The sequence below is a fragment of the Chinchilla lanigera genome, unplaced genomic scaffold (assembly GCF_000276665.1).
Source record: "Chinchilla lanigera isolate Chin_1 unplaced genomic scaffold, ChiLan1.0 scaffold00086, whole genome shotgun sequence".
NCBI lineage: Eukaryota > Metazoa > Chordata > Mammalia > Rodentia > Chinchillidae > Chinchilla > Chinchilla lanigera.
In genome coordinates this window covers 4,712,384-4,731,578 of record NW_004955487.1, presented here as the reverse complement: position 1 = coordinate 4,731,578, position 19,195 = coordinate 4,712,384, and the positions used below count along the sequence as shown (strand labels likewise).

The window sequence follows — 19,195 nt, the reverse complement described above, 5'->3', positions numbered from 1 at the left end:
ATTTTTTTCAGAACCTGATGCGTGATGAACAAATAATTAAAAAAATTGCAGTAAAGGATAAATCTAAATGAAAACCATTAAATTTAAAAGAAATACATTTAGAAGGATCACAAAACAGATATGTAAAAAATCCATGCTACAAATTACTGTATTTTCCTTTTCTCTCTAGTGCATTGGAGGCTTATGCAAAAATTATTTTAGACTAGTAAGCAAATCCAATCACTATAAAACACTCCAATATGTGTGTCATAATTGCAAATAAGGCTAAAATTCCAATTCCTGTACATTGCTTAATATTACTCTGTAGTAAATATTAACAGATTTGGGTTATCCTTATTTCCACTTTTTATTGGGAAAATTAAAAAAGCTTTGATAATAAACTATTATCTTGAGGATAAAAGTAGAATTTTTTGTGGAAATATCTTGACATTTAGCTTTTTAAGTTTATATCTTAGTAACTATTCATAAAATATTGTGACCCTCTTGGCCAGGGAGCTGTACTACATTAAAGGACAACAGGTCCAGTTGAAGGGTATGGTTTCTTTGCACTGGTGTGAGGGTTTTAGTCTTCAGTTTGGGGGATCTCCTCTGAGCCCTACCCCTTTGCTCAGGTCCAGTGTTGAGAACCAGCTGTTTAGCAGGAAGCCAGTGCTGGCCTCCTAGCTTTGGCATGGAGATGCCCACCATGGGCCACTTGCTTGCCCTAGGTTGGAGGCCTCCCTACCAGGAAAGACCAAGGGGTACACTCAGTGACATCCCTAGTGCCATGTCTGGTGCTGTCCAGGTATTCCATTGTATTCCTAGCACCCATTCACCGGAACACAGCTGCAGACTGCTTATTTGCCCGCAAGCCAGTTTGAGCAATAAGGTAAGAGGTCATTTAGGTGGTGAGAGCCACATCAATTGGGAGGCTCCCTTTTCAGGTTCCAGGGACCTGAAAATCAACTTTGGAAAACTCAGGGTGATCTGAGTTTAGTTTGTCTATCTGAAAAATTAAACTGTGATTGGAGTTTTGAGATGTATAGTGTTTGAGATGCATAAATGTTTCTGGCTACTTCTAAGTATAACTTAAGAAAAGGTATAAGCACACAGAGTAGTAGAGTATACTGAGCCATGTGTGCACAAGTGTAGCAAAGGAGTGAAAAAACAAGGAGCCAGATTTCCTAGATGATGGAGTCCTTTTTTTTTGGAGACAGCGTCTCGCTGTGTAGTCCAGGCTGGCTTTGAACTCGCTTATGTAGCCTAGGCTGGCCTCAAACTCACAGGTGATCTTCCTGCCTCAGCTGGGATTACAGGCATGGGCCACCACCACACCTGGCCTCAGACAGTACAGTCTATCATTCATCTTTCTGTTAATTTCATACTAAATGCAGTATCATATGAACTCTGCTGTATTCTGGGTTTCTGGCACAATTATGTGTCTATTTCTCTTATATTGTTACTAACTGATCTTTTTGATTGACTATTAAACCATGCTACGGTACATGGACTTACCAGTCTCTGTAAATAGCTTATGGGCTCTACCACAAATAACTGTCTATCCATTGCTTATCTTTTGTTCAAAGATATAATTTTGGAATTAATATAAAATGACCAAAGTAAGAGTTATAATCTTACTCATATCCTCCAAGTTTTAAATAGGACCTTAAATGGCAAATTCCCTTTTTAAATCATTGCTTCCTTTTTCAGGTTTTATCTGGTGGTTGATTTGCCTCAGTTCCCCACAGCCTCATCTGGATCACACCGGGGAAGAAAAGTGGTCATTCCCAGTCCACTTCACCCCACACCCTGGGCCACCACTGTGCATGCGGAGGGGGCATCAGGAGGGTAACATGAACGTATGGCAATTCTTGGTTTCCTTACATTAAAAACAAAGGCTAGATGGTTGGCACCATCTTATTACTTCATGATTATTTCCTCAAAAATGCGATTTTTTTTTCATTGTAGATTCTTCACATCTGCCTCAAATAATTTTTTGTGCGTTCACAGGGACCCTTTAGCATATGGAGATAACATCTTTGTGGGCCCGGACCAGTGGGCAAGAGAGGAAGACAAAACAGTGCCTTGAAACTGAATATGTCATGTGATGCATCTACTCTCATAAGACAACTGCCAAGGCTGGGGTTCACGCTCCCATCATGGGTGAAGAGCCCTGACTTTCTGGTGATGTCAGAAGTCACCCAATGTCAGCACCACACCTGTGCTGCCAGGTGCATGGAGATCATGGGGTCAGTGGCTGTCACAGGAATTTTGTCATCAGCAAATCATTTAAAACCAGTATAAAGCAAAGTCAGATGTAATCTGCATCCTCCATGTTTGAAACAGCAAATAGAAGACATTAAACTATACAAATCTTATCTCCCACAATAGGAACAGATATTGCCAATAACGTACAGGCACCAAAAAGATGAAACCCAGGGAACGCCACTTGGTTACCTTCATAAGATATCTTCCCAAGAGAAGCCTGAGACAATGATGTCATTTTCAAATGAAATCACATTCGAATGATGTCACTTCTGAAATGACGTCACTTTTGCATGACATCACTTTTGAATGGCTCTTGGTTTTAGGCAGTAAAGTCCATAGCTCTCATGGGCACCCTGAGGTCACCGGAGGGCACAGGTATCAAGCACCGTGTCTCCAGTCCCTCGGACAATTAGTGGCACAGGGGAAAGCAGAACCTGGGTGTCCAGACTCCGGAATGGTTGATCTTCAACTATAGAATATGACATTATATCTCCTAATGAACTATTTGCATTAAATAAAAGGAATTCTAATAATTCAGATAATATTAATCATGGTTAAAAATGAGGGCACTATTTAAAATTAAATAAAAATGTCACTGAAGCATTTTCTAAATTGGATGTTTCTGAGTCCTCCCTGACATCTCACCTGACTGGTGAGGTTCCTGAGCTTCTGCAGTCAAAGCTAAGAAGGAGGGTGGGGACCAGCTGTTTTCAACTTTGGTTGAGCCCTGTTTTTGTTCGGTTTCATTTCGTAGTTCTGGTACTTGAGCCCAGGTGTGTCCTACCACTGGCTACATCCCTGGTCTTTTTACTTTTTGTTTTGAGACAAGGTCTTGTTAAGTTGCTCAGGCAGAGCTTGAACTTGTCAACCTCCCACCTCAGCCTCCTGCTGTGGTCCCTGTGGGGTGTGGACCACTATGCCTGGCTCTAAGTAACATCTGTCAGCAGAGAAGTAGATGTAATGGACAGACACGTCCACACACCATGCAGGGATGCAGCAATCCACACTTGAACCCAGTGCAGCTTGGTGGAGAATATGAATGTTGAATGTTGAATATGAATGTTTGATACAGACATGAGCAAGAGAGGCCAATGCTCATTATTTGGACTTGGTCAGTGCACACTGTGCCCATAGAACACACCCCACTAATACGCACAATAACTGCATGCTGATAAAATAAAAATAACTTGAATGTTTGAACTAATGCTTTGGAGACTTCATGATTCTTTTTTTCCAAAACCATGACTAAGAGATCATAGCTAGTTCAAACCCAATTAAAATTTTTTAGCTAAAGTTAACAATTTCTTTACATAACAGTATGATAATGTTTAACTACTGACTATTCAAGACCTGATTGGGGGACCATAAGATTTCACTCAGGGTGTGCTAACTTGTTTTCTGTTGAGCACATAATGCAGTTTTTAAAACTTCTACATTAAGAGCTTACATATCTACCTCCCAAGGCAATAAAATCCTTAAACGTGATTCAGTAACTTACTATTTTATACAATAAAAATAATAACATAACAGATTACATGGAATGATTTAAATCACAAAATTCCCTGGATAAAACATCCCGCAGCTCCTCTGGAACATGACAGAGAAAGTCAGACAACCGTTTCAGGATAGATGCTCATTAAAAGATTCCCTGTCTCCTTCCACACCAGCATGGGGATTTGGGGAGTAATTTGTAGTTTTTTTCTTTGATTTTTACTAAAGAACAATCAAAATAATTGCTCACTTTACCCACAAATTAATGTTCCAGTGGAAAGGAAGCAGAGTGTGTCACAGTGAGGAGATGTCACCCTGGGCTGCTGTGGGAGAGCTCGCCACAGAGCCCAGGGCGACAGAGGTCTGGCCGCCAAGGGTTTGTTAGGACAGAATGAGCTAAGCTGGGGAAAATGAGCTGAGAATGCGGCGAGCCCACACTCCCTTCTCACTCATCTTGGCGAAAATCTTCCCACAGAGGGGTAGCTACATTCACGTCACAGTGAAGAGAATACTTCCTAGCGGCAACTGTGAAGCTGGGCCTGGGGGACAGACCTGCTGTGGTGGCCTTTCGGGAGTGACGACTGTCACCTTACCTTCTCAACATCCTCCACGCCTGTCACTGAGCCAGTGTTTACCAGAATAACAGAGTTATTTGTCCCCAAGACCCACTGGCATAATTTGTCCTAGCATCTCCCACGTGTGACCTCTTCCTGTCACTGTCTGGTGACATGCTTGGGCTGCATTTCCCAGAACTTTTTTTTTTTGTGGTATCGGGAATTGAAAACAGGGCCTATGCCCTGAGCTACATTCCCAACATTTTCATTCACTGATTTAATTTGAAACAAGATCTCGCTAAGGTGCCTAGGCTGGGCCTGAACTTGCGGTCCTTCTGCCTCAGCCTCCCAGAGTGCTGGGATTGCCGGTGTCTTCCGTGGCAACCAGGTAGCACCTACTCTCTTAACAGGAGAACCTGGAGTTTCATTGGGCAGGTCCATGTGTTACAGTTTAATTTACCCTCCCCAGCTCCCTGAATGAGAAAGTGAGGGAGGAGGAGTGCAATATCTCTGTAAAACAGCAGGAGGAGGCGGGGCACTGTGTACACAGTTCCAAGCTGGTCTTCATTGGAGCCATCCTATAATACCGCCACTTCTGCCTGGGAGGCCTTGGGGTGGCTTATGGTTTGAGAACATGTACAAGAGCACAAAGGCAGTTCCTTGGAGGGACCCTGAGAAGCAAGAAAGCACAAAGAAAGTGCCCCACACCTTATTTCCTGAACACACCTACCCACACACATCTACCACCTGGGTGGCTGTCTACATAAATCATTTCACACAGGACACCATGAAAAGTGCAGGCATTACCTTCTGTGTCTTGCATATTTGCCACTAACGTGACCACTGCCATCACAGCCAGGAGTGGGGCAGCTGAAACAGGAAAGAACCAGTTACACTGGTGCCACATGCTGCGGGCAGGGACACTGAGATTCCACGGTGTCACCGAGGAAGGGGCAGCCCAGACCGCAAGAGAGACACAGCCCGGGGTGGGGGTGCTTTTTATTAGCAGGTCTGGAGACTTAGTCTCATCAGTGCAGCAAGACATGAGCAAGCTGCCCAGGGGCCTGGGAGCACAGCACACCCACTATAAAGCGTGAATTTCCCAAACAACAAGCGGGGACGTGCTTTACCCACCGAGCACTGACCTGAACAGCTCCTGCACTGCTGGCTCCACGGGCACTGCAGAGAGATGGAAGACAGGTCAGGATTTATCATTTGTCACCACTGCCCCGCTTCACAGAAAATCACCAAAAGGGTGGAGCTGGGAGGACATCAGAGTGAACCCCAGAGCAGTTCTGCAGGAGCACGGTGACCGGAGTTGGCCTTGGGACGCAGGGACGTACCTCGAACCCCTTTGGACCGTGTGCGATGGCGCTTCTCCTCGGTGTCCACGTCCATCTAGGGATAGACAGCAGGCGGTCAGTGTCCGGGTCCTGGCGGTGCCAGCAGCTGCTGGCTGTGCCTGGTTTTAGTCCCAGAGCAGCAGAAGGGCCAGACCATTTAATGTATGATTTAAAAACAATGAGCAGACCTGGATCTCACAGGGAATGTTTAATCAGCAGGCCTCTGCACTCTACAGTGGGATGGGTTTGGTGAATCTGGGAGAACAATCTATTTACTCTTTTGTCAAGAATTTGATTAGACCCATGTAGGCGATCTGAGTTGTCCTTTGTACCCAGAATACAATAGCTAGCCGTTAAGTTCCTAAGCAAGCAAAAAAAATGTCTAGATTCTCCTCGTACCTGAAAGGTTAAATAGGATGAAGTAGTTAAGGCTGGTAGAGCAGAATATATATATATTTTTTGCCAGCCAGGGGCTTCCTGTCAATGTTGTCTCATTCCCAGAGTGCAGTTGTCCACGTTTCTCTAAATTGTGTCCCAGACCTCTAACTCCTGTCACTGACCTTCTTCCGTGGTGAGATCTAAAAGCCCTTTCTTGTACTTCCTTGTAGAAGCTTCACAACAATTCTGCAGGGGAAACATTTTTATCACACTTATTTTATGAGTGAAAAAAATTAAAATTTCAGGATATGTTACTTAAGATTTCCCAAATCTTTGTTATAGGGACCCAAAATCACACTTGCCTGTAAACATCCTCTCTAAACCATGGGAACATATGGGCACGTGTAAAGATATATGGGCATATTTGTCCACCAAATATTTGCACACGTACAAATGCCTTAGATGCAGGGACACACACACACACACACACACACACACACACACACACACACAGCATGATTGAGACATTTAGGGACTTTAAATTTTAAAAGAAGTATTAGAGTAAAAGATACATTGCCATGAATTCTCCCTTAAAATCCTCTCCCTCACTTCCAGTGTATTTGTCCCACTGTTTTTGCCACTTTCTGCAGCTGCTCTGGAATCCTTTTTCCTCAGTGTCTTTAGCTGTGCTGTCCTGGCTGCTTTGATGTCCTGAATGGATTTAAAATGTTTCCCTTTCATGGTCATTTTGACTTTGGGGAGGAGCCAAAAGTCACACAGTGCCAGACCTAGTGACTAAGTTGGATGAGGACACAAGGTCGTGTTCTTACAAACTTCTTTCTGTTGGATGGGAGTGAGTAGCAGTGTTCACTGTATCTGTGATCACAGCTGGTACAGACACTCAGGAAAGAGGACTCCAGAGCTGCTGCAGAAAGTGGCAAGAACAACGGTATGAGTGTGCTCAAAACAAGGGGGAGCGTTTTTAGGGGTGTTCGTGGCAGTGTGTCTTGTACTATCACAGATTTTAAAAATTTGAACATTCACTGTCTGTTTTGATCACATCTGTATACATTCACTCTGTATATACTGAATTCTACATTATGACGGGGGGGGGTTGACATATAGCCCCTCATGATCCCATTACATGGGCAGAGCTTTCCAACCCCCATCTGTGATTCCTTCGCCTTGCCCCGCACAACCTAGACAGAGGAGAGGGCGTTGGAGAATATTACCTGTGCCCAGTCCAGCACAAAGGCAGCAAAGCCGCTTTCTGTACGGTTTATGAACAGCAGAAAGATCAGAATGAAGAGGCCTCTGCTTAAGGCACATGACCTGGCTAGACACATACTTCAGAGTGTGGGGTGGATATGCTGATTTCTTTTTTCTATGGTCTTCTTGAGACAGGGTCTCACTATGCAGTTCAGGCTGGCCTTGAGCTCACTTTGTAGCCCAGGCTAGTCTTGAACTCGCAGCGATCCTCTTGCCTCAGCCTCCCAAATGCTGGGACTATAGGTGTGTGCTACCACACCCTGCTCTTTTTTGTTTTTGCTTGGTTGATTGGTTGTGCTTTGAGACAGGGTCTTGCAGAGTAGTTCAAGCTGGCATGGAACTTACTATGTAGCCCATGTTGATCTTGAACTGTGAGTAGCCCTCCTGCCCTTTCCTCCCAGTGATGGGATTACAAGTGTGCACCAGTACTCCAGGCTGGATAGTTTCCATGAACTATGAGAATCAGAGCTTTCTGTCCACAGGCATGACATTAGGGCTTTATGAAGTCACATTTGCAGCACGAGGTTCTATGTTTATGTCAATCAACCACCAAATATTTACTTATGAATACTGTATGCTGAGTCTGGCGTTGGGATATAGAGTTCATACAGGAAGAGCTACCAGGTCCTAGGATGAATTTAGTATCTATTAATGGGAGACATCAATTGCAGACCTAACTTAACAAGAAATCAGATTTAGCATCAAAAGAACTCCAGAAAAGGAGGAGACCAAGGCAAGTGGATCCTCAGTTGGGAAAGGTCTCAGTGCTAGGGAGCCCTATGCTCAGGCATGGCAGGAAGACAAAGAGACTGTGGCCGTGACATGAGTGAAGGTGGTTGGAGCATTTAAGAAGGAGATGGATGAATGAATGAACCCACTGGGGGGAAGCTGTGAGCCGAGAAGGCAACAGAAACCAGGCGGACGATGGAAAGGAGCATGAGACAGAGCAGGAGGAGCACTGGCTCCTGGGATCCGTGAAGAGTGGGAGGGACCTGCAGAGAGGCAGCACAAGGTCAAAGCGGGTCTGGCTGGACAGAGCTGTGCTTGCTTCCAGGGAGGTTAGAGGGAATTTTTGAGAAAGATCAGTGTAGTCACAGCTTGAGGAGAATGCAGATGAGCAGGCTAAGAGGGTTCAAGTGCTTGTCCTCACTGAAGGGCAAATGGGGCTGTCACCTCCACTGATCTGTGGCCTTGTCCCATGCTACCTCATTCCTGGAATGTGACTGTCCAGGGAAGTGAGATATAGGATGGAGGAGACGAGTCTCCGAGGCTTTCTGTTGGGAAATTTCTGTGGAGCAGGGCTTTGTGAGCCTCTTTGGGTATCCTGCCGTATGCTATTATCTGGCATGAGTGCTGGGGAGGAAGTCACCCCGTGGGCAACCATAGTTCAAATGCGCAGTGCCCCTGAGTGACATTCAAAGCTCTGTCTTTGCTGTTCAGCATGTAGAATTTGCCCAAAAGCTGCAGAATTTTAGCAAATCGGCACCGAACTCTCCTCGCACAAGGCAAACACATATGAAGACTCAAGAAGCCTGCAGTGACGTAACGAACACTGTTTTATTTTACAACCTGCAGAAACCTAGTGCTTCTTGAGGTTCATTACAATTGTCTTAGGTCTGGGAATGCAGACATATTGGGGTAAAATCCTATGACTTCAGGAATGCAGAACTAAATTAAAGATTTTGTGAGTGGAGAGGTGAGACGCATTCTCCAGGTGGCACCAAGGAAGCTGGGAGGCAGGGACCCAGTGGAAGAGCAGAAATCGGAGTTGAGTTTTAAAGGTTAATTGGATGTTTCAGGTTTCATCACCGCTGGGGGTGGGGTTCAGGAAGAAGGAGCAAGATGTACAAAGACCCTCAGGCTCAAAGGCTTGCAGTGTATTCCAGGGAGCCATGCCTGGGCTAGCGGGTGGGGGGTTGGTATGGGGTGTCCTTCAATAGGGTATGTGCTTATCAGTTTTCAAGAATTAACAGGGCTCAGTGTCACCTGGGGATCACCTTGTTTATTACACTCATCCAGCATCTGATGAATAAATCTGCATTACGATTCCTCTGGCTATAGTTTGGGAAGGAAGAGTTAATCCAAAGGGCAATAAACCTAGCTTTTCTCTGTGGGCATAAGACTGTTAGGCTTCATTCACCAACTGCTCTATGGTTGGGTAAGAACTGTTTCTCTTTTGCATATAAATTCTTCATCCTTTGAGCCCTGGTCCTTTGCAGATGGCGGTGGGTGTCATTTCCTGCTGGAGTTGGGTAGCTATCCTTCCACTTACCACTTCATGAAGTCACCGTGTTACTCCCATTACACAGACAGGTCCCCTTTGCCCTGTGCTGACTTCCCAGCTATAGCTAGATCTACTCTCAGACACTGTCTCCTCCTGAGTCTGCTCCTTTGTGCAGGGCTGTCCCTGTTTGGTCACAGTGGCTGTCAAATATTTTTACTTTCTGCCAAATGAGACCTTTATGGTGTGAACATAATTTATCAAAAATGTCCAGCCCAGCACACAACATGTGGTGGACACTAAGAAATGGTGATTCCCTTTCCTCTCTCTTTTAATGGAGGCAGCCATGTTTCAAAAATTGTTTTCAATTTCACTTTTAGGTAGATGTTTAATAAGTGCAAATGGCCAGGTTCAGATTCAGCAGAAAGCATAAAGTCTGTGGCCCAAAATGCAAGAGGCTTTCTACTGGTCTGCACCTGCGGGGTGTGGTAGCAGGTCGGGGAGCCCTACAGGCTCAGAAATGGGCAGTGTTTCCTCCAGGATCCAGACCCCATTTCTGCCTGCTGCCTCGAAGCCTGCTGCCTTTCATCAGCAGCCTCTGGCAGTCCTGGCTTGGGTTCCTTCTTCCTGTGGCTTTGAACCTGAGCCCCAGGCACTGCATTTAGCTACTCCAGGAGCCTTCTATCACAGTCAGTTCTGATCTCCATGAGACCGGAGAGTCTTAACCGCAGGCATTATTGCCTGGATTTCTGATGACCCTTCAACAATTTATATGTAGAAAAACCATCCTTAAAATGCATTAAATTTTTTATTCTTTAACGCAGTGTTTATTATGTTATTTATTTATTTATTTTTATGTACTGGGAATTGAACTCAGGGTCCTCACACTGACTTGTCCATCCTCAGTCCTCTTTTTTAAACTTTTTATTTTGAGACAAGTTCTCACTAAGTTGCCCAGGCTGGTCTCCGACTTGAGATTCTCTTGCTTCAGCCTCCCAGAGTGCTAGAATTATAGGCACATACTACTGTGTAGGATTCCAGGGTTTATTTGAAAAGTAATGACAGTTTTTTCTGAAGTTTAAATGATTTTGTACTTGAAATTTTTAGTGTAAGAAATTTATTTTGTGCCAACAGAAGCTATCAGGACTGACTGTGGAGAAAGAGCAAGGGAATTATCCTTTAACATGTAAACTACATTGGGAACCAGGATTTATTTTATGACTTTGATCTCACTTCCCCTTTTCTCTCCATAAAATGCATACTTTCCTCAAGTTGAGCCTCAGTGAAGAGAATATTTTAAATGCATTAAAATCACATAAATCTTGTGCAATCCCTCGGTGCCTGGGAGGCTGGTTTTTGATGCTGAGGACTGTGGGGATCACAGCCAGGGCCCCAGCATGGCTGCACTTTGGTCTCAGGTCAGTGACAGTGGTGACATCCTGTTAGGGTCTGCACAGTGGGGACCTGCTGTCCCCACCACGCAGTCCTTCTATAGGATCGGGGAAGGAGTGCATGGACACCAGGCTGCAGGTGAATGGCTCTCACTTGGACTTCCTGCCACCTGTCACTCAATTATCCAGGAAGCAACAATTCATTTTGTTAATCAGCGGCTGCTGCTGAAATCGGTGCCATAGAGAGTGCAGCACGGAGGAAGGGCAGAAGCCAAAGTTCAAGTCAAGATGTTGTGTGGTGGGTCAGAGACTTGGCAGAAAGGTATGGGAGAAGCCAAAGACTCTAGCAAAAGAGGTACAGGTGGGACAGCACACAGGCATCCCCAGAGGAACTCACTCCAGGAACCTGGGAACCCTTCACCCGGGAGGCACCACTCCACGGGACAGGAAATGCATCTGCCTCTCAGTTCAGACTCAAGCAAGTTTTGATTCATAAAAACCCATCTGTGAAGGTCAGCGGGAATCAGACATCACACATCTAGCCCTCCTGAAATACGTTTGGGGGCGGGGAGAGAGAGAGAGAGAGAGAGAAAGAGAGAGAGAGCGAGCTACCATTTGAATTGCTTTCTGAAAAGGGTAAGCATGTTCTGTTTTTTGGGAAATTTAATGTAGTGCAAGTACACTGGTATTTGGGATTTGTATCTGATACAGCTGAATAAAGAAAAGCAGGAGAATCATGTTGCAGAGTTAGGGGAGAGGGGTGTGTTTCTGGTGTGTGGTATTGTGATTTATAGTTGTTAGATTTCACTTCTCCAGTTTCACAGGCTGGAAATAAGGGGAAGTTAGGGCCAGGGGGCAGACAATAAGCCTTGGTTTGTCTGTTTCTGTTCCCATGTTTCCTTTCCCTCCTCCTCTTCCCTTCTTCCCTTACAGACAATGAGTGGTGATTGGAGAAATGGTCTCCTCTGCCTCCTCGCCTCCACACCAAGCACGCATGTGTTTGGGGGCTCAGCATCAACAAAGGAAAGAGAAATGAAAGCAAATAAAATTTCTCTTGGCAAAAATAAAATAAGGATGTGGCTGATGGCCACTTGCTGGCTGAGTCCCCACTGGGCTACTCCCTTCTCATCCAGAAATAAAGGCCATTTGGTACGGAGCATCTCTTATGGAAAGGAAGGTATTGGTACATTAGAAGTTGCTGCAGTGACACTTGGAGGCTGTTTTATGAGACAGCAAAATCCAGTAAGCTTTAAATACTGGCATGTGAAAGTATCTTAGAAGGTCTTTGCAGTGTTATTGAACATAACCTTTACCTACACTGGAGAAATAGTGCCCCATCCACCTTTGGTCTTTTCAAGATGTGGTGGTACACACCTATAATTTTAACACTTTGGGAGGTTGAGACAAAAAGTTTGCAAATTTGAGATTTTTTTGCAAGACAGTGTCTTGCTATGTAGCCCAGACTGGCCTTGAACTCACGGTAATCCTCCTGCCTCAGCCTCCTGAGTGCTGGGACTACAAGTGTGAGCCACCACCCCAGGTGAGGATTGCAAATCTGAACCCAGCCTGGGCAATTTAGCAACTTAGCAGGACCTTTTCTAAAAAAAAAAAAAGAAAAGAAAAGAAGGGCTGAGGATGTAGCTCAGGTTGAAGGTCCTGGGTTCAGTCCTTAGTATTGAAAACAAATTTGATTTTTTAAACCTTTGAAGTCTTCATCTCTCTTCCTAAACTCCAGTCCCAATGATTTGCCTCTTGGAACTCTTCCTAAACAGAAATTCTGAAGGGCCGGAGCTGGTGGCTGGCACTCAGCCATGAAGCAAGCATGCTCCGAGTTAGGATCTACGTGCGCCTGCCCTTTGGCCCTGGCCTTGAGACACTGTGAAGGCTCCTTCTCATCCCCAACACGCTCTGCACATGCTGTCCGCACAAGCGTGGAGAGGCTGGAGTGGTGTGGGCAGCATTTGCAAAAGAAATGTTCTAGACATATGGTCTGACAAGTAATATTTATGCTGCTTCTTGGGTCAAGAAGAAGTCTGTGAGCTTTAAAGCCAAATTTCTGGAACTTCTGGGATTCTCAGGAAGTTCGCTGGTGCAACTTGAGAGGGCGGCAAACAGACAGTCTGGCCAGGAAGAGGCAAATATACACTTGCTGCAAGGGCTCAGGGATGAGAGACTAAGCCGAACAGCAGCCAAGCATAAGTATGAATCTCTGAAAGAAAATCCATCTCAATAGCTCTGCTAACTCTTATCAGGCTTCTGTCTAGTGTGGGATGCTTTAAAAATAATGACATAAATCTTAAGAAAGTAGTAAGTGTAATGACAGGTTGCAGTAAGGACATCTCTGCACACATGCCAAGGCCTGTGTGTGCATGTATGCGTGTGTTCATGGATGGGCAGAGCAGGGAGTTGAGCGTGATAGACATAGGAATGTAACTAACATGAAATTCATTCAAGCCCTTGTCTCTTGAATTATAGAGAATGGATGTATGAGGTGTGATTGATCAAAACAGAGACTGTTGGAATTTTAAATAAATGATTATGGCAAAACCACCTAGCCGTGAATCCCCTCAGATCTCTCACTCTCTTCTGATACAATCATCCCATTCTTCTTGGTACTTTCTGCAGCAGCTCTGGAAGTGCTCTTTCTTGAGTGTCTTTAGTGACATTAAGTTCCCTCCTTCAGGTAGAGAAAAGCTGGGTATGTCCTCCTGGAGAGGCAGGGCAGGGATGGACACATCAGAACAGAGCTCCCAGCACTGCAGGCCAGCAGGATGCAGCCCAACAGCTGCACGTGGCTGCAACACTGTGTGCATCTAGTGCCATTCCTGAGGCACAGCCAAGCTCAATGCATCCATGCTGAGTTGTTATGAGTGGAAACATCACGTCCTTGGGGACTCTGTGGCAGCTGAGCACCACTTCTGACAGTACAGAAGAGGCCAGATGAGAGTCACACGTCTTCTGGAGGGATGCATGTGCGTAAATAAAAATAAACTCTTTCCCAGAGCAGAAAATGCTCACCCGTGAAGGAGACACACTGAAATAGTAAAAAATGAAGACTTTAAATAGGTAGGCTAATCCCAGTGTGGTGGTGCACACCTGTAATCCCAGCACTCTAGGAGGCTGAGGCAGGAGGGCTGCAAGTACTAGCCACCCTGAGAAACTTAGTGAAATCCTATCTGAAAATAAAACAAAAAAGGGTTGGGATGTAGCTCCATAGTTGGTGCTTTCCTACGCAAGTACTGTCTGAATAGGAATCATTAATTTCAGGCCCCTGGGTACTTTCCAGATCAATTTCTGGCAAGATTGATGGCATGGTCATGGGAAAGTGGTCCTGCCCAGTGTGCAGGCTGAGGGGGCCTTTGGGGTCCTCTCCCCTCTTCTCTTTGGCAATGAGGCCAGGGAAGACAGCCTCCTAGGAGCTCCCAGCCTTGTGCCTGCTTTCTGGCTCAGTCTGTCCCTGCATCTATTTATACACTCACACACCAGGGACACTCACGGTGGTGTCCCTGGTGCCTGGATGTGCCTCACCACTTGATATAAGCACACAAGAGATCCTCAAATTGCTGCTAAATCACCAAGGAAGAGGGATACTTAAACAGCAAGCTATAATACAAGGAAAAACCCGAACTTCTCTGTGCATTGTGACCAGCAACACTCAGCAGGGTGATGTCCTTGGGTCTGGCTGCTGTAACCCCAGGGCCATATCCTCCCGTGCCTCTTCCTAACTGGCCATCCCAGGCAAGCACCTTTTCTCTCTGAATTCTGCACCCACAGGTCATGGTACCTATGCATATCCAGGGATGCTGGGAGAAGACAGGGCCTTGAATGTGTTCTGGGCAGGGATCACCCTTCTCTCTCAGGAGCAGGGCTGCTGTAGATGCCCAGTTTGGCCCCATATCCCAAACATGAACTGGAACAGATGCACAGTCCAGACCTCTAGGCATCTGTGTCATTCAGAGGCTAAGCTTGAGGGCATCTGGGTTGCTGGATGTGACAGCCTGCATGGGGTGGGAGCTGGGTCACCCCTGGGCTGTGGGGATGCTCACCCAACAAGAGCCTGCATCTCTGCTCGCCCCTTTTCTGGTTAGCGCCTGTATCCCTTTATAACAGAGCAGCAGAGCTTTCCCATCCTGCGGTGTCACAGCTGGGTGGGTGTCTCAATTTGACAGCCCCTCTGGCCCCTCACTTCAAGTCTCTTTGGTCTATAGTTGGGGCCCAAATTGCAGTGGATTGGAAGCTCACGGTGGCAGGGCACCATGCCAAGTTCTTGCGACATCTGATTGCTGTCCCACAGTGTGCTGTGTGGTTAGGCTAAATCCACTCACAAAGACAGGCCAGCCCTGGACAAAGGATGCAGCCCAAGGTCCTTGCTAGTAGGGACATGAGCTGCCCCCATTCCCCTCCTGTCCTTTTCAGTACCAGTCACCTCTCTTTCCTTCCTTTGCCACAGCACCTCTCCGTGGTGCACTCAATTTCCACCCTTTCCATACACCCCATTGGAGTTCCCCTCTAGAATCCTCCTTTCTGAAAACTCCAGAGACCCAACTGCTCTGTTCTCAAAGCCTAGTCAAGTCCCATCCCTCAGGAAAGCATCAGATGCTGTCGGTCACTGTCCCTGGTTTCCCGTCTGGGTCTTCTCCTCACTGGGAAGATTCCCCACCTGCCAGAGAATGACTCACACCGGCCTTGGCCCTGACCCAGCTGCTCCCAGGTTCCCAGTGTTTCATGCCAAGTCCACTTTAGGGGCTCCCTTTTCTTCCAGTCTCACTCGTATTTCCTGTTCTACCTTCTGTTCCCTCAGCGTTTGGTAAATTTCTTTATTAGGCACAGGAATAAGAAGGTTTCTTCCATGTTTGCATAAGCCCAGCACCTCTTGGTCATGATTTACTTGATCCTTCTTTCCTGCTGGACTCCTCACGTCATATTTGACTTGTTCCTTGGAGCCTTTTCCCGGTGCAATCATTTGTCACATTCCCATGTGGGTGCTGTGTTTCCTCACTTCCTCCCATCTCCCTGGCCAGTGCCCTCTTTGCGCCTTGTCCTGTTGAAACCGGACCATCGTTGGCATCCTCAGGACACCCTTCTCCATGTCCTCCACCAGGTTGATGGCTATGATACTGTCATCTGCTCTTGCCATTGGGTTCCCTGGCTGGAGGGGCGGGTAGCTCTCAGCCGGCCACTGCATGTGCAAGCAGCAAGGGCAGCTTCTCTTCCCAGCTTCTCATCCATGATGAGGAGGAGCGGAGTCAAGGATGCCCCCAGGATGGCTCCGTCAACACAGCGGGGAGCCAGGCCGGGTTCCCATCTCTTCCTCCACCGTGTGCTCCTTCACCCGGAGACCAGCCACGCTCTGCTCCGAGACAGGAGGAATGAACACAGTGGCTTTTCCGTGAGTGCTTCCTGTCGAGGAAAGCAGGCTCTGCTCTATGCTAACTTTCCTGAAACTTGCTGTGCTGCACTTACAGGAAGTCAGAGCTGTCTCTGGGATCAATGCCTGCGGGTTGAATGGCTGTGGATATTCCTCAGCATGTGTGGAATACACAGTACAGTTGGCCACCCATGCCCTCTGCTCCTCTACCACCAATGGGCATTTTGTATTTCATCTACTGGTTGTATTCCACGGCAAAAAGTAACTTGCAATAAATAGCCTACAAATCTGTATACATATTTTCATAAAAGTTTTGTAAAAATATGTTATCAGCTTATCATTAAAAATATAAAAATCTGCCAGTGGTGCATGCCTATACACCTGTATTCCTAGCACTCTGAGGGGCTGAGGCAAGAGGATTACAAGTTCAAGTGTAGCCACTGGGTGACTCAGTGAGATCCTGTTTTAAAAATTAGAAAAGAAGCCTGGGTGTGGTGGCGCACGCCTGTAATCCCAGCACTTGAGAGGCTGAAGCAGGAGGGTTGCTGCAAGTTTGAGGTCAGCCTGGGCTACATAGTGAGCTCAAGCCTCGCCTGAACTACATAGCGAGACTCTGCCTCCCCTGCTAAAAAAAAAAAAAAAAAATGAGAAGAAAAAGGATTGGGGATATGGCTCAGTGTGAAGGCCCTGAGTTCAATCCCAAGTACTAAAAAAAAAAAGTAAAACTCTACAGGCTTTTTTGTAATGCATGATTATGCTCATTTCTTAGAATGATGCCCCCTCTCTGCCCCTTGTCTGCTACTCAAGGATAGTATAAGTCTTTTCCTCTTGTTAAGTAAAACAATTTTCTCATTATTGTTTAATGTCATCTTTCCCTGGGCATGAGGTCAAATGTTGTCTTAAATGTTGGCCTTTGCATTCCCTATCCTATGAAGTCCTTATCCGCACCCTTTGCCTAGTTTTTTCCCTTTGAAAAGAAATCTCACATCGGATTGACACATTTTTACACTCAGCTCTGCAATCACGAGCAGGTGGCCTACAAGACACTCTGACACTGCAGCCGTCTGTCCTCACCATTTATTTTCTACCTTTACTTTTCCCTGATCTAAGTTTGGAGGGCAAATTGGTAAAATAAATTAAAATTCAAATACATTTGACATGGAAAATTGTTGCTAGCACTCTATTCATAGAGGAATTTGAAATTATTCTAGTAATTTTCTAGTTTATTATTTTGTTAAGTAGAGTCTTCTTTTCAAAACTGTTTTACTTAGTTTTCGGGGTGGAGGAAAATGCTAAAAGAATACAAAAGAAAGAGGCAGAGCAGCTCGTGTGTGCACATGGTGACGGATTTCAATATCTGCTATTGCACGTGTGTTCTTCCCCACGGGAAGGAGGGGCTGGAAGGTCACCAAGTGATTGGCAGACACGCCTGTGCCGAAGAGGGTACCATGCTCAGAAATCACGCGGACATGAGAGTGAGGCCCCACTACCACTCTTTGTCTTCCCTGCCTCAGTCTCCTTATGGCAGGAGCTTGAGAATAAGACTTGTTTTCCATGCTGTAGATGCGGGGAGCAGGTGGGTGCCAATGCTCAGGACAGGTGTTGCATGTTATAAAAAGCCCACGGGTGCAGGAATGACCCGCAGCCCTTGGCTGTCTGGGTGGCCCCTGTCCTGAGCCAGGTCACCCTTCCTAGCAGGTACTTCCTCTGACACAGGGCACCACCCTGTATGGCAGGGCTGGTGCGAGGTGTTCTTAGAAGGGTTCCCTAAGCCACAGGGAGAGACCTACAGGTGCCTAGAGGGGCAGGAAGAGGGGAGGATATTCTGCAGGGGCATGGGGAAAGGGCAGGGTGCTGAGTTGGAAGCGCAGACATGGCGGGAGGACTGGGCACCATGGGTCAGAAGTGGCAGCTCAAAGCTTGAATCCCTCCCACCTGCAGAGGATGTGGAGCTCTGGAGGCCAGTGGTGGATTCTGGGGACAACGCAGGAGGAAGACAGTGCCACCCTGAGGTCAAGGCCAGCGTGCTGCAGTCACCGAGGGCCAGGAAAGCCCTGCAGGGACAGCGGCTTGGGAAGAGGCACACAGGAGCCTCTCCCTTTCTGCCTAAATCCCAGCATGGGCACTCTGCCCTCCGAGAGGAAGAGGAGACAGGCAGAGAAAGGGGGGAGGGGAGGCAGATGAGGGCTCCTCAGAGGACAACAGGGCTGCTGTGAGTGGAAGGAGGAGGACACAGAGTGCTCTGGAGAGGGCCACGTGCCCAGGTATTAGTCCAAGGAAGCCATGCAGAGCAGGGCATTTTGGACCAGCTGTGCTCGGGTCTCTGCACACACAGAGTGACCATCCTGTGCACAGTGCTGTGACTGCACCCTGGAGACCAAGCAGTCTTACCTTGCAGGGAGCCTTCTCTCCCGAGGACGGAGGCAGCGTGACTCCGTGGGCAGGACGCAGGCCCAGAGCCGGGCTCTCTCAGGTTCTATTCCTGGTCCTCCCCAGCTTGTGACTGTGGCAAAGTCACTTGATTTCTCTGTGCCTCGATTTGTCCATCTGCAAAACATGAAAGACAAAATAAAGCACTGTGACCATTAATTCTGACATGTTAACTCACTGGATTAAGGAATAGTGCCCTGGAGTTTGGTAGAGCATACCTCTGGCTGTGTCTGAGTGTGTTGTGGAGGTGTGGCAATATCTGGGTCTATATCTGGTCCTTGTCCCTTTCCCGTCTGGCTCTGTTCCCCTGCTCTGCTTCCCAGTCTTAGTGAACTAAGCAGCTTTGCTCCACTAGACCTTTCCGGCATGACACTCCTGCCCTAGGGCTAGTCCACCATGGACTGAATCCCTTGAAACTGAGTCAAATAAACCTCTTCTCCTTTAAACTGTGAGTCTCTAGTATTGTGTCCAGCAATTGGAAAACTGACCAATACGAGTACATA

General features: G+C 46.7%; 1 protein-coding gene across 12 annotated transcripts in view; it reads right to left on the bottom strand.

The window, feature by feature from the left end:
• Myt1l (myelin transcription factor 1-like) overlaps positions 1-19,195 on the bottom strand; it is a 398,225-nt gene that overhangs the window by 123,791 nt on the left and 255,239 nt on the right. For all 12 annotated transcript variants that reach the window (XM_005404380.2, XM_005404385.2, XM_005404381.2 and 9 more), the window contains exons 5-8: positions 18,654-18,809; positions 5,636-5,690; positions 5,438-5,471; positions 5,100-5,162 (exon numbers count right to left, since the gene is read on the bottom strand). In XM_005404380.2, coding sequence (XP_005404437.1) covers positions 5,100-5,162; positions 5,438-5,471; positions 5,636-5,690 — 152 coding nt within the window. In that variant the 5' untranslated portion in view covers positions 18,654-18,809. The remainder of the gene's footprint in view (positions 1-5,099; positions 5,163-5,437; positions 5,472-5,635; positions 5,691-18,653; positions 18,810-19,195) is intronic.